General features: G+C 40.8%; 2 protein-coding genes across 2 annotated transcripts; one reads left to right on the forward strand and one right to left on the reverse strand.

Annotated features, from left to right (window-relative positions):
* Window positions 1–961: 961 nt before the first annotated feature.
* LOC138853639 (translation factor GUF1 homolog, mitochondrial-like) lies at window positions 962–2,953 on the reverse strand (the record flags this gene model as incomplete). The annotated part of the gene is given in 2 exon segments (XM_070091642.1): window positions 962–1,179; window positions 2,659–2,953. Coding segments are annotated over 2 exon segments (253 nt in total), but the record flags the coding sequence as incomplete, so codon positions are not given.
* A 3,478-nt stretch (window positions 2,954–6,431) lies between these two features.
* Window positions 6,432–16,039, forward strand: LOC128691287 (coiled-coil domain-containing protein 177-like). Its single transcript, XM_053780116.2, has 5 exons — window positions 6,432–6,617; window positions 8,103–8,235; window positions 13,207–13,315; window positions 14,171–14,242; window positions 15,697–16,039. Exons 2-5 carry the CDS (start codon window positions 8,116–8,118, stop codon window positions 16,023–16,025), a joined length of 630 nt encoding a protein of 209 aa, XP_053636091.2. The 5' UTR covers window positions 6,432–6,617; window positions 8,103–8,115; the 3' UTR covers window positions 16,026–16,039.
* Window positions 16,040–16,282: the final 243 nt, after the last annotated feature.

The raw sequence follows: 16,282 nt of genomic DNA on the forward strand, positions 1-16,282 counted from the left end.
TAAAATATTTTATTAGGAAACATGTTGTTCAAGGGGAGCTTTATCAGTTCAGTACAGGGCATGAAAGAGTAACAGTGTATGTATAGAAACAGGGAAATCTGGAGCGGGAAGCATCAGGTCATTGGTGTCAATGAGGTCACACAATCAGGTGACCTGATCGACACACCAGAGTGGATAGCTCCTGAACCTGACTTCTCTGATCCTATATACAAAACTACTGTCGATTTCTCAAACCCTGAGTCGGATTGATAAAACTTTGCCAGCAAAACATTTACTATAATAATAAAATGCTCTAATATTACATGAGTGTTATTTACACAGTAACATGGTATAAACCTTGGTAATAAATACCAACATGGTGGTTTAGAAAAAGACATAAGCAAACACTAGGACATATTTATTAGAAATAAATATGTCCTATGTAAATATGTAAGTGTTTGCTTACGTGTTTTTCTAAACCACACAGTATCATGAAGAGCTTCCATCACAAGAATAACTAACAAATACACACAATGAAAATTAACTGCTATTGAAAATAGACCATTACCTGACAAAGATTTCATCAACAAATCAATATAATGTGATAACCATATTTATTTAAAGTAATTTTATTCTTCACAATACTTTATTTACCATGTCATATTTAATACAATCTGAAGACTGATTTGATAGGTTTATTATATATACATTGCACTGTTCCAGATTAATTAGCTTCTTTGCAAATCTCTGCATGCTGACACACAACAGCTAGTTAATTAATCAAGATTAACAAAATACCAAAAATATGTTTGAACTGAGGTTACTTTAGTTTATCAATAATTATTTTAAAGCAAAAAATTTTGTTCACATATTTGGCCAAGTAATTTCATTAGAGGCAAGAAATCATTAATTTTTATGCCACTGTAATAATCATAAACTTACATTTACACAATAATTAAGTAACAAAATCTTTGCAACTTACCAGTTAATTCCAATATACGATCTGCAAGAGTACTTTTGCCATGATCAACATGGGCAATTATGGAGAAGTTTCTTATACGGTCTAGCGGAAAAGATGACAAGTTAAAAACATCTGAACCTTCCTCCTTGGCTTCCTTGGATATTTTGAAGTTAATGTGTGACCCATGAATGCTTCTTCCATGGTTTAATATGCATCCTGTATAAGGTTGGTAAAGACATCTGAAAGAAAAATATAGAAGTTTAATTTTTAGAGATCATTTGAATATGTCAAATTATTTGTCTATTACAGATTTAACAATCTTGATCTAATACACTTACAGTGCTACCTATGATAATAATAATTAATTGCACTTATTAACCCAGTGTGTTAATAATTCAGGACAGCCCCAAAAAAAGCTGTCTGCCTTATTTCCACTGGTGTCCATTGGTGTTTATCCTCAAAATATAACCCACAACTGGGGGCACAACACTGCTGCCACTTGTGCTGGGATCAAACCCAAGCCCTTCAGATGTGAGCCGAGGCCATTATCACTTGAACCAAGAATCCCATAAACAACATTCTCAATATATAATTTAATGGCTAGATGACCAGGGTATTGGAGAATTAGAGAATTCAAGGAAATCAAAGGACAAACTTTGTGATAAATAAAAGTAGCAAATGCCACTCCATACCCTCTTCCTAATTAGATGTTTACCTGGAGAGAGTTTTGGGGGTCAACATCCCCATGGCCTGGTCTGTGACCAGGCCTCATGGTGGATCAGAGCCTGATCAACCAGGCTGTTACTGCTGGCTGCACGCAATCCAACGTATGAGCCACAGCCTGGCTGGCCAGGTATGTAAACTATAGAAGCAAGGATTATTTGTAATATTATTATGATTATTATTATTACAATGATGATGATAACATATGATGATGACTGTCAAGTAATGATTATGACTGATTATGATGATAAACATCATGGTAAAGTGCTAAACCCACAGGATCATATAAAGGGATTATTCCTAGAGGAATTGAAGGACACTGAATTTGATCCCCCATAAAATGAAGGGTAATTTTATTCAGATTAGTAACCCCAGAGGGTTAATAACCCAGGATAACCCAGGAAAGTCAGAGTGGTTAAAATGCTTCCAGGTAGCTACGACTAAAAGACATAAGTAAGTAAGTAAGTAAGTAAATTTATTCAGGTATACACAATACAGTTACATAGAATTATCATACATAGCAGCATATGTGTAGAGAACCTAGGATAACCCAAAAAAGTCAGACAGAGTGACACGGCACAGTCGTGGCTCAGTGGTAACAGTTCACAACTGAAGGACCCGGGTTGATCCCAGGGGTGGACAGAGACAGTGCTTGTTTTCTTGTACTTGTTCCTGCTGTGCACCTAGCAGTAAGTAGGTACCTGGGTGTCAGTCAAATATAAAAACTTACTTCCTGTAGGTCACGTCCTGGGGGTGAGAACCCGAGTACCTTGATGGAAATAAGACACCTTTTATCTTTCTTGGTGGTTATCCTAGATAATTTACACATATGTAGCTAAGTATGATAACTATTTCTTTTAACTGGACTCAAATAAACTTACCAACCCTCCAAGTTAATAATCCATTTTTTTTGTGTGTAAAGTCAGAGCTGTAATATGCTGTACCTTAACTAGCAATGGCAGGTTGTTATATATACAATTCTCGAATTTAAATACCTCTGCAGTCTAATGATATATTTGACAGAATTCATAGTTGTTAGGGTTGTTAATGACGGACACTGCTGAGGTTGTATTGAGCCTCCACTCACGGCCTCCTTAAGCGAAATATTGCCCAAATTTTAGCAGAAATGTCAAGGAAAAGAGATAAGCCTGGTGTGAGAGCGGGCCGCAGGGGCGATGATCCCAGCAACCATAAAAAAAAAACACATTAGAAATAAATATTATTATTATTCAGAATTGTTGTTGTTATTGTTGGAGTTAAGGGTTGCGAGGCGCCGCATGAACTGGGGTTCACTTGAAAATTATTTTTTTTTAATAATAATATCTTTATTTACTACAAGTACATGTACAAGGTATACAGTCCTAGCTGACATCAATGACATACTACTATATAGAAAGCCGCTTGTTATGCTGAGCATTTTCTGCAAATTAGGTCAGTTTTGTCCCAGGATGCGACCCACACCAGTCGGCTAACTCCCAGGTACCTATTAATTACTGATGGTTTACCTGGATGGTGAACATAGACTAAGTAAGTAAGTAAGTTTATTCAGGTATACACAAATACAGTTACATAGAATTGTCATACATAGCAGCATATGTGTAGAGAACCTGGGATAACCCAAAAAAGTCAGACAGAGTGACTTATTTCCATTGGGGTCCTTTTACCTTATTATTATAATATAAAGGTTGTATTTTCTTATTATTCTATAATGAAGATAACATCTTATTATCATACTAAAAAGACTATCTACTACACGAGGGTCATTAAGACTATCTACAATACGAGGGACATTACTAGGAATAAGGTAAAATTTACATGTATGTTAGCTAAAAAATAGAAAATCATTCCTCTCCCTTTCTGTAGCTACATTCATCAGACACCTTTTGGCACTCTTCTTGAACTGGTTCATGCTATGACTGGCTTTGACATGTGCAGGTAGTCTGTTCCATTCCTTTATTGCTGTACAATAAAAGGTGTTTGAAGCCTGGCCAATGACTGTGGGTGCAACAAAGTTGTGCTCTCTCCCCCTAGTACTATAAGAACATAAGAACGAAGGAACACTGCAGCAGGCCTACTGGCCCGTGCGAGGCAGGTCCAAGTCTCCTACCGGCTTAAACCAATGCACCCAACCTAGTCAGGTCAGGTCACATTGACTTAAGGGAGGAACACGGCAACTGACCTGGTAGCACAAGCTAATCAGGTCCAACTCACACCCACTCATGTATTTATCCAACCTATTTTTAAAGCTACACAACGTTCTGGCCTCTATAACTGTACTCGGGAGTTTGTTCCACTCATCCACAACTCTATTACCAAACCAATACTTTCCTATATCCTTCCTGAATCTAAATTTTTCCAACTTAAAACCATTGCTGTGAGTCCTGTCTAGGCTAGATATTTTCAGCACACTATTTACATCCCCTTTATTTATTCCTGTCTTCCATTTATACACCTCAATCATATCCCCCCTAATTCTACGTCTTTCTAGAGAGTGCAGATTCAGGGCCCTTAGTCTATCCTCATAGGATTGCTTTGGTTCTCAACCTTGACAAAATTGACAGCAAGATATTCTGGACACTGTGAGCAATTTTATAAACATGATTTAGCTTCAGTTGTTTTACTCTGTCTGCAACATTCAGCATATCCAACTGCTGCAATTCATCCTGGCCTACATGTTCTCTTGGTCCCAGCCCCACAAACGGTATAAGGAAACACGTCCGATGTTTCTACCCCTTCGCTGGGAATCGAACCTGGACCTCACCGTGCGGCGCGAGAGCTTCTGCCACCAGGCCAAGGGGCACTTTTTATTCCCTTGCAAAGCTTACAATGTGTGGTTTACATATTATAAGATATTAATTTCAAAGAAAGCCACTAGCATGCCTAAGCATTTCGGGCAGCATGTAGGGAGTAGACCCGAAAGTCCTGAATTAAACAACAATTGATCAGCATGAGTCTTGACATGTAATAAAGCATTCCTAGACACAAAAGAAAGGCACTAATATTCATTGCATTTCAGGTCCAGGTCCTCTGAATACTGCTGATCTACTTCTTCATTGTGTTGAGCTAAAGTTCGTGGGATTCTTTAATCTTGATCTCCAGCCACTAGGTCTCTAGGGAGGGATGATCTACGCCTGCTAGATCTCTTGATCTATTGGCCTATTGGGGGTCTTGAGGTACAACTGCTATCCCAGTGGCGTGCATTGAAGTACATAGGTGCAGAAGTATTCAGTTATGAGAGACGAGGGGTACTTTTTTTTTTTTTGTTCACTGGAAAGCGGTGAGATTGGAAATTTACACTTGCTCGGTGACAGGTTATAGCCTCATCAAAGAACAGTTTATTCGTGATGAATGGTTTGAAAAACCGACAAGTTGAAGATTGAAACACTTATGCAGCATATGAGAATCTTTATTCAGGAAACGTTTCGCCACACAGTGGCTTCATCAGTCCAATACAAAGAGGAAGGCGTAAGGAGAGGAGGAGTATGAGGTAATCAGCCCCTCAGCCTGGAGTCGATGTGTTCAGTCCATCAATCTTGTAGAATGTACAGCATAGGGTCGTAGACGTGGCTTATATACTGTAGTATTGGACTGATGAAGCCACTGTGTGGCGAAACGTTCCCTGAATAAAGATTCTCATATGCTGCATAAGTATCTCAATCTTCAACTTGTCGGTTTTTCAAACCATTTATCACAACTGTCAGACACTGCAGCATCATGGGATCTTGTTACAAAGAATTCTTCAACACTTGTTCAACCTTTGGACGAAGACCTACTTCGACTAGTGGATGGTACCACTATGACCCCGCCTCCGCCTGCTTCACCTCACCTCACCTCACTACAGTATATAAGCCACGTCTACGGCCCTATGCTGTACATTCTACAAGATTGATGGACTGAACACATCGACTCCAGGCTGAGGGGCTGATTACCTCATACTCCTCTCCTTACGCCTTCCTCTTTGTATTGGACTGATGAAGCCACTGTGTGGCGAAACGTTTCCTGAATAAAGATTCTCATATGCTGCATAAGTGTCTCAATCTTCAACAGTTTATTCGTCTAGTCGGTGCAAAATGTGGATGTAATTTTAATATTCTTCATTAGAGGCGCAGCCACGAAAAGGAGGATAACTTGGATTAAGCTCCCCAGTACTTACTATTTTCAATTAATGGGTATTTTTCATTGTGTTATGTTGACCAGTGATAGCGAAAGCATCATAGCTTAAGAAATTTCACATACTGTACACAATGACAATTATATGTTAAAAATTTTTGATTTTCTCAGTGTCTCATGAATTTTAAGCCCCGGCAGATTGCAACTCTTGCTTAGTAAGTTTATTGAGGTACAGGTACACGTAAGTACAATTATCATACAGTTATTCTTATTATTATTATTTTGGGGAGCGTTAAACACGTAGGGATTATACAACGCCTGTTGTGGATGGGGGAGTGGGGCGTAAGGCATTCAAGCTTAATTCAGGGAACTGGAGCACAGATCCAATCCCCTGGATCAAGAGCCTCTCACCAGCATCACGGAATCTCCCTTGAGTGGATCATACATAGTAACATGTGTATTATTATTATAATCAAAAAGAAGCGCTAAGCCACAAGGGTTATACAGCAGTAACATGTGTAAATTACCTAGGGTAACCCCCCCCCCAAAAAAAAAAAAAAGTCAAAGTGACTTATTTCCATTGGCCTAAGCTTCTGTTTGAAGCCCTGACTGAAACTCATCAGAATAAAATACTGGTTTACCATCCTCCCAGAGTGAAATCCTGGCTGCGCCACTGTTCTTCATTGATAAGACAAGAGGCGTCGCCAGTGCGCATCCCCAGCACGAGGTGGTTGCTAGGGCGTTGCTATGGACGCCGCCCTGGTCTCCCGCACACGTCTTGAAGACGCTCTCTAGACGTCCTCATTAATGACTCCCACACCTGTGTAAACTCACACAGCACTTTGTAAGTAACACGTGTGCATTGTTTACACGTGTATCTTGCTTTACAGGTGTCCCAGGTTACTAGACAGGTCGTGTAGGGGCTCAAATAAACCGGTTTTGAATCCAAGAAGTTCCTGGTTTTTCTTATAAGATTTGGCGCCAAGGGCAAGACAAGGGTAAGTAAATTTATTTAGATAATATATATACTTAACATACAACATGTTTTATAATAATCTTGAGGACCCACATGTTAAACTGTCACAAATATATTGCATTATATAGATTTAACTTTGGTTAATTGAAGTTATATATGATAATTTAGAGTATAATGGGGACGATGGGTTACATTAGTGGCAGGAATTAAAAATTCAAGCAGGACCTACGTACGTCCTGAAATATATTGTTTCTGACGGTATTTTTGAAGGCAGAACTTCTCTCTGATGATAAAAGGAGACAAACTTGATATTTTTAATAGATCAGAGAAACATACAAGCCTGTATATATATATCTTATGATAATTTTTTAAAGATCGAAACTCAGTGCATTTATAGCAATACACCGAAGCAACAATACTGGGTACTTGTCCTGGCGCTAGAAATTAAACTATACTCCATATATATACTGGACAGGCACCTATAGTCAATACCTGATCAGCCAGGCTCTGGTTCATACGTCGGTTTACGTGCGTAACAGCCAACATGAGTAACAGCCTGGAAACCCTTCCAGGTATACCTCCATATATTAGACCCTGATCTACCATGCCAGGTCCTGCCAACAGTCACACCCTGATCTACCACAGGGCCGCGGGGGCGCTGACCCCCGAAACCCTCTCCAGGTATACCTCCATATATATACTGGACAGGCACCTATAGTCAATACCTGATCAGCCAGGCTCTGGTTCATACGTCGGTTTACGTGCGGCCAACAGTAACAGCCTGGTTGATTAGACCCTGATCTACCATGAGGCCTGGTCACAGACAGGGCCGCGGGGGCGCTGACCCCCGAAACCCTCTCCAGGTATACCTCTTGGTATATACATTCACTATATATATATTAGTATACTCAATGAGTATATCCCTTCCTCGGATTGTAATCTTATTACCTCCCATTATCTATGCCTTGCATGACCCTTACGGGCTTAGCGCTTCTCCGTGAATATAATAATCAATGCATGTACACTGAGAGATAAATCTACTTTATGTACATAAGGGAAATTTCGTGTATTTTTAGGTTATTTCTTTATAACATTGATTTTTCAATTGAGTGAAGATGCCAGGGGTCGTCGGCCACTCCAATGGCACAATGAAATTGCATTGGGGTGGAAAACGTGATAATATTATTATCAATATTATTGTTGGTTATTAGTGTCATTATCAGTCTAATTAATATGTTGTGTGTTACTGTGGGGTGGTTAGTTACTTTGTACGATATAAGTTTCTGTAACTAATCGATTTTCTCCTTGCTGGTCTCGTTTCTCTCTCTCTCTCTCTTTCTGTATCTCACACAGCCCTGAGTGTACTATGAAGGGTCAAGGGTTGAGGTTGGACCTGTACAACTTCGACCTTCCTCAGCACCAGGACTGTGCTTACATCCTCACCAGTCCTCGCTCCCTTGAGGCCTGCAGACGTCTCTCTATCAAGGTCAGCTCCTTAGTCTTCTTGGAGGGTTAGGTAAGACACATATGCAACAGTTAGGTATCTTTATTTCGAAACGTTTCGCCTACACAGTAGGCTTCTTCTTTTTTCCACATCTTGTCGGTATCACCATACCATTTCCTCGAGTACAGAAAAGTTGATAGAAGCAGAAGATGCTTGAAAACGATGTAATCAGCCCATCGCCCTTGAAGTTTTGAGGTGGTCAGTCCCTCAGTCTGGAGAAGAGTGTTGTTCCATAGTCTGAAACAATATGGAGTTGAAGTTGTTGTTGTAGGTTTGCCGGTACTTCCGGCTCGGGTCTTCTCCAGATGGCGACCTGGCGGTGGCCTCCCGGGCGGGGGGTGTCGTTCATCTTCTTTCTTCTGTATTCTTTCTTGGGGCCCTCCGGTTGGAGGGTGACTTCTTCTGTCAGGTCCCTCTCAAATCCAGCCATTCTCACTAGTAGAAGTTGTCCAAGTTGATTTCAGGTCTGTACCAAGATACCCTTGTGTTGCAGTTTGACAGAGTGGACATTAAAATGGTATAAAATACCAGTGAGAATGGCTGGATTTGAGAGGGACCTGATCTCCCAACGACTACATTCTTACCTCTACTAGTGACGTACATCTCACCTCCTGGCGGTATATAAGGCTCCATCCTGTCACTTCAACTTCATATTGTTTCAGACTATGGAACAATACTCTTCTCCAGACTGAGGGACTGACCACCTCAAAACTTCAAGGGTGATGGACTGATTATATCGTCTTCAAGTATCTTCTGCTTCTATCAACTTTTCTGTACTCGACTGAAGAAGCCTACTGTGTAGGCGACACGTTTCGAAATAAAGATACCTAACTGTTGCATATGTGTTTTACCTAACAACTTGTCGGTATTTTATACCATTTTAATGTTCACTTCTCGGAGTGTAGTCTAACCCAGCACAACGTCTCAATCAAGGTCAGGTCTTAGTTTGCTTCTTGGAGTGTAGACTAGCTCAATGTGTTTATCAAGGTCAGGTCTTAGTTTTCCTCTTGAAGTGTTGACTAGCCCAGACAATGTATATCAAGGTCAGGTCTTAGTTTTCCTCTTGAAGTGTTGACTAGCCCAGATAATGTTTATCAAGGTCAGGTCTTAGTCTTCCTCTTGAAGTGTTGACTAGCCCAGACAATGTTTATCAAGGTCAGGTCTTAGTTTTCCTCTTGAAGTGTAGACTAGCCCGGCACAGTGTCTTTCAAGGTCAAGTCTTCACCTGTCTTATGCATGGTTGGTTTATTAGGTTTAAAGCCTATCGACTGTGCGAGGTTGGTCAAGGCTGCATGTAAACTGTACACCACTAGTCAGGTATACTTTAATCCCTCAGATAGGGATTAAACTTGGCGTATATTTACTCAAGTGTGTTGTCTAATCCATGATTCACAATGTCTTTAATTACAATTGAGCCTATTAAGAAATTACCCAGTTTAAAAATATATGCCATTTTTTAAATTTACATAATGCTTTGAAACATCGTCATTATTTATTTTCTGGTATCCTATCATAATTTTATATTGTGAATGAGGTTTTTATCTCATTTCTGCAAACGTATTTTTTTTTAGCCTAATTGTAGCTCATCTCTTGAACTTAGTGAGCTGTTTTGTTTATATTTCACTTGCACGTATTTTTTTTAGATGTGAGCACTACGCTACAATTGGATATATACACCATGAGGTGTATATATATGATGGTTTAACTTTAATTTCCACTTTAGGTATTAAAGTATTCTTGACTGGTGGTGAGAAGACGACATGCAGCCATAATGACCCTCGTGGAATAGATAGCCTTTTAACCCCATTAACCAACCAACCTATATAGTTATTCCATTTTGTTGTCTAATGTACGTTGTGTTTTTTTTACCATATTATTATCTATATATCGGAAGAATACTTAATAGTATAACATGTGAATTTCTCACTTTTCTATTTATGCCATCTAATGATAATTTTCTGTTTATATATGTCCTTGGATCCTTTCCTCCGTCTGCAGATCAGAATCAAATTCAATTATGAATGTATCACTCCACTTGCTTATACTCACGTGTCCTTGTAGGGATTTACATTCATTTTGTGCGTGTGCGTGTGTGTACTGACCTATTTGTGGTTGTCGGGATCGATTATCAGAGCCTGACCCTGACCCTGACTCTACCTTGCCACTTCGGATTCACCCCCTCTTAACCTAGTATGCCCTATCGTATCTGCTCTTCAAACTATGTAGGGAACCTGGCTCCATCTCTTCCTCACCATGATCAGTCATTCCGCTTCCTGATAACTCTGAGACTGTGAAAATACTTCATAACATCCCTGTGGCTTATCTATAACTTTCAGCTGTCTCCCCGAATTTCCCTTTCTCGCCTCTAAAACAGCCTATTTCTATCTACATTATCAATTCCCATGAGTATCCTATATGTTGTTATCATATCCTCCCTGATTCTTCTGTCCTCCAATGTCGTTAGGTCCAATTCCGTTAGCCTCTTCTCGTAGCTCATACCACTTACGACAGGAACGAGCCTTGTTGCATACTTCTGCATTGTCTCTAGTTTCTTAACATGCTTTTTCAGGAGTGGGTTCCGCACTGGTGCAGCATACTACAAGATTGGCCTATAACGTATTTTGTATAAAGAGCTCAGAATGACTTTTTGGAGATTTCTTTAAGATTTGCCAGACGAACATTGGTTGCAGAGGTTATTCAGCTGATGTGAGCCTCTGGCTTTGTACTGGATAGTACGCTCACTCCTAAGCCTTTTTCTTTGAGTGAAGTCTGCAGTCTCTGTGACCCTAGTCTATACCCCATTTCCGATCTTCTTGCTCCTTCCTTAATGTTCATCATTTTGCATTTATTGGGGTTGAATTTAAGCAAACACTTATCAAACATCTGAGCACTTGCAATTTGTCAAGGTCCTTTTAGCGCCTTACCTTGTCCTCATCTGTTTTTATTCTCGTTAATTTTACGTTATCAGCAAACATGTATACATCTGAATCAATCTCATCTAGAGTATCATTCACATAACCCATAAACAGTACAGGTCTTAATACCGATCCTTATGGAACCCCGCTAGTTACTTTTCCCAGCTGTGACTTATTTTTCCCGAGAGTCACTCTTTGCTTCCTTGCTCTAAGATACTTTTTGATCCATCGGAGTACGTTCCCTGCTACTTCCGCCTGAATCTCAAGTTTTTGGCTCAGCCTCTTGTGGGGTACAGTATCAAACGCCTTCTTGCGATCTTAAAAATGCAATCCACCCAACTTTCTCTTTCTCTCCCGTTGCTCATCCGTTTGTCACAGAGCTCCAACAGGTTAGTAAGACAAGATTTGCCACCACTAAGCCCATGCTGGTTATTGTTTATGAAATCACTTCTCTTCAAGTGTTCTACAACTCACCCCTGATAAATTTCTCCATTACATTGCAAGGCATGCATGTCAGAGGAACTGGTCAATAACTTAAAATCTCCTGTCTGTCTCATTTCTTCATAACAGGGACTTTATTGGTTGTCTTCCATATCTCTGGTAACTGTCCCGTATCCATCAACTTATTGTAGATCATAGCTAGTGGTTTAGACAGAGCTTCTGCACCCACTCGCAGAATCCATGGTGGTACGTTATCAGGCCCCCTTGCCTTAGATGTATCCAGGTCCATCAAAAGTGTCTTTACCTTTTCCTTTGTTGGTATGGATGGCTGTGAAGTAGTTGTGGTTCAGACTTGGATTTTGCTGCTATGCTTTTCTCATTTTATTTCTCAGCCTCTCTCACCCTAGCATATTAGGTTATAGCCAATATGTTCATTTCTCTCTTTTCGTTTTTTCTGTTCTTGTGTTTTTTCCATTCTTATACACTTCTTTTGTTGCCACCCTGCGTCTTTGGTTGAACCAAAGTCTTTCTGTCTTTGTTGTTTCTACATCTTCCCGGCGGGTGGAAACATTTCGACGCGTTTCCTTACACCTGTTGTCCTGTTCACCTAGTAGCAAATAGGTACCTGGGTGTTAGTCGATTGGTGTGGGTCGCATCCTGGGGGACAAGATTGAGAACCCCAATGGAAATAAGTTCGACAGTCCTCGATGGCGCACTGACTTTCTTGGGTTATCCTGGGTGGCTAACCCTCCTGGGTTAAAAATCCGAACGAAATCTTATCTTATCTCAGCTTCTCTGCATTTTCCAGCTAGGTACCCCATCGTCTCATCCACTGACTTACATTCCAACTCACTGTCTCAGTCCACTACATTCAGGGAGTCTCTCAACTCTTCAAAACATTCCTCTCTAAAGTCTGGCTTTTCTTTGTAAATTGTGAGTTCATTACCTTTGTAAATTGTGAATTCATTACCTCTGTAACTTGCTCAGCTATCAAAACTTTGAGGCCCAGTCCCTGGACCCATTATGTACCTCTGTAATCTTTTGACTACCGCCCACTGGATGGGTATGGGGTGCATAATAAACATATTAAACTAACTAACACCTACTATAGTTTCCCTGTACCATTAGTTCCGCTAGGTAACCAAAGTTCAGGACCACATGAATACTACTAGCGCCCAGAGGGTTCTCATGTTCTATTTCACCTTTGTTAAATGTACCTGCGGTAAACACTAGGTCCAGTCTTGGCTCATATCTCTCCCGTGTCGTGTCCTTCCTTGATTTGCTGACTCAGGAAGTTTTCTCTATCTGCCTGCATCAACTTAGCTCTCCACGTTATCATTCTCCCATGTGAGTCCCAGTTTTCCCAAGCTGTTTACCTGTGGTTGAAATCCCTTTTATAAATAGTTTCTCTTTTGTCCTAAATATGTGTGTATGTGTGTGAGAGAGAGAGAGAGAGAGAGAGAGAGAGAGAGAGAGAGAGAGAGAGAGAGAGAGAGAGAGAGAGAGAGAGAGAGAGAGAGAGAGAGAGAGAGAGAGAGAGAGAGAGAGAGAGAGCTTGTGCAAATAATTAAAAAAACTCGACGAATTCCTCCACCAGCCAGTGGAGTTGCTATACATATCTCGTGATGACTACGAGGCTGCACATCCAGAGCAATCCCTGCAGGAGAGACTAGTCACATACCACTCCCTCGAGCGACGTAGACTAAGTAAGTAGCCGTATTGTTTGGGATCACAGTGTCAGTTTACTCTCGTTAGTTTGTCTGTGGGGCGGGGGAAATCACCTGGCACTCAGCGGATCATTAAGAGCATTTATAAATTGTGTTAGTGCTTGTAACAGTTGCGTCCCTGATGCAAGCTAACAGATTGTACCCACGGTAGAGGTCTAGGCTATTTCATCATTGACGTGAAGGTACCGAGATGTGTCCTAGTGGCTATTTATTTTGACTGCTAAAACATAACAATAAACTATTTAATGTATATTGTCGGTTTGCCGGTAATAACAACACATAACACACTCAATATAAGACTTAGTTAGTATTATTTCATTTAATTAAAGGGATGATGAATTAGTTTCATGTAACAGTATATAATCGTAATTATATGTTATGGTCAGTGACAATAATATTTTCAGATCAGACCACAAGGTACAGATGTGTCTTGTTCATCAATTAAAACATCAATCTGCTATGATGGCTAACCTTAGTGTACAGACTTCTTCAGATCTTGTTATGTGAACGTTACACAATCCATGCATGTCACACTTCCTTCTTAAATTATGCCTTCAGAGACATTAGTTTATTGTGCACCCGTAGCGCATCCCGTGAGCCACAACACACACAAAAGTATTAAAGTTCACGATGGCACAATACTGTGACTGGAATACACGGATAAGGTGCATATAGAAGACTGAAACTTATAACGACGTTTCGATCCGACTTAAACCATTAACAAGTCTCACACTCTGTAACTAGTTAATGGCCCAAGTCGGATCGAAACGTCGTTATAAGTTTCTCCTGTGTGCGGGTTATCTGTGTAACGATAGTGATATTTTCTCGTTGCAGAGCGTTTACGTGAAGCTCGGGAGCTGCGAGATCGTCTTCTGGTTGACGAGGAGAGACGTGTCCGGACCCTCAGTGAGTACTGCTGGTCAACTCTGCTATACTTGACCACCAGAATCATTCCGACTACACGTTCGAATGATTTTGTTTCAGTGCATCTGGTAGTTGGCGTACCATTGATCCCATGTTTCAGCGCACTTGGTAACTGGCGTCCCAGTGATCCCGTGTTTCAGCGCACTTGGTAGCTGGCGTCCCAGTGATTCCGTGTTTCAGCGCACTTGGTAACTGGCGTCCCAGTGATTCCGTGTTTCAGCGCACTTGGTAGTTGGCGTCTCAGTGATCCTGTGTTTCAGCGCACTTGGTAGCTGGCGTCCCAATGATCGTGTTTCGGACTAGTCAGTTGCGCACTCTGTGCCCTTCCTCTGTGCAGTAGCGCAAGGAAAGCAAGATTACAGAGGATCTTTGCCAGACCCGCTGGACATGGTTTAAACTGTACAAATATTTCAACTATATCATATAAATTGCTACAATTTCTTCACATGGTTGATCTACATAATACAGTATGGAGATACAGTATCAACATAATTCAGATTCATCTAGCCGATGCAAAATGTGGATACAATCTTGAGATCTCAGACATCTTACAATTAACAGTGAAGTGACTTGCCATTTCCTCAAGGGCTCTAAATAGAAAAAAAAAAGGTCTCAAATGTCCAGAGCATTTCCGAGACGGTGATGGGTGTTAGGTGCCCATAGCTAGAGCCTGCTCTGAAGCTGTAAAATGTCACATAGATCATGGTAGCCACACAATGAACAGATTTTAAGGATTCATTATACAAAAAAAGAGAAGAGACACAGCTGTATAATTTCAACACTATTGCTGCTCATTCAATAAGCACTAGATTTACTCTTTCGTTTTTTATGTAAACATTTGGTTCAACATATAAAAAATGCAAATACAGTAATTGAATCCCAGATTGTCTTCAACATTCATTTAATGACTCACGAAATCGTAATTTAGTTTGTTAACATCATATTTACGTACGTTGGATTGCGTGCGGCCAGAAGAAACAGCCTGGTTAATCAGGCCCTGATCGACTGGGAGGCCTGATCAAGGACCAGACCGCGGGGGCGCTGACCCCCGGAACGACCTCCAGGTAGACTCCTGCTAAGTAGACTCCAACAGTTGTATGCGAGTATATGTCTCAAAGTGTATATTTACATAAAGTTTGATCTCTTCCTTAAAGATTAAATCATTCTTAACTAGTGCAGATGTTATTATGTAGCCTTAATAACCCTCTTGCAGTCGTCTGGTTTTAAACTCTATTATCAACCTTAGTGCTTATACGACAAAGTTTAATTAAATCATAATTTTGTGGATGAAAATTTTCTTTGAGTAGTTTTGTGCACAGGTGTCTTGACTCTCGTGCAGTCGACACGTTTTAAACTTTACAGGCCATTATTTATTTTATTTACATTTTTACAAACCATCATTTACTTTATTTACGTGTTTGGGTGGTTTGATCCAGGTGAAGGTGGTGGTGAAGGGTCAAGCGGCACCTTACAGGGAATGACAGCAACCTCGTTGCCTGGCCACAGCAAGGAGAGACAAGGAGAGGAGGTAGACAGGAATAAAGAGGAGGAAAAGGAGGAAGGGAAAGAAGAAAGCCAACAGAGAGAGAAAGACGGTTGCAGCTCGTCCTCAGCGTCTGTCCTGGGGAGGCAAGACAGCCAGGCATCCTCCTCCTCTTCTTCCTCCTCCACCTCCACTTCCGCAGCCTCCAAGTCCTCCTCCAAGCAACTCAAGGACCAGGAGAACTTAGCTCGCAGTCTCATCTCCAGGCAGTGTAAGTTGTAGTGTGTGTGTGTGTGTGTGTGTGTGTATGTACTCACCTACTCATCTAGTTGAGGTTGCAGGGGTCGAGTCCAAGCTCCTGGCCCCGCCTCTTCACTGGTCGCTACTAGGTCACTCTCCCTGAACCATGCGCTTTATCATACCTCTGCTTAAAGCTATGTATGGATCCTGTCTCCACTACATCGCTTCCCAAACTATTCCACTTCCTGACTACTCTGTGGCTGAAGAAATACTTCCTAACATCCCTGTGATTCATCTGT

The sequence above is a fragment of the Cherax quadricarinatus genome, chromosome 36 (genome assembly GCF_038502225.1).
Source record: "Cherax quadricarinatus isolate ZL_2023a chromosome 36, ASM3850222v1, whole genome shotgun sequence".
In the NCBI taxonomy this organism is placed as follows: Eukaryota; Metazoa; Arthropoda; class Malacostraca; order Decapoda; family Parastacidae; genus Cherax; species Cherax quadricarinatus.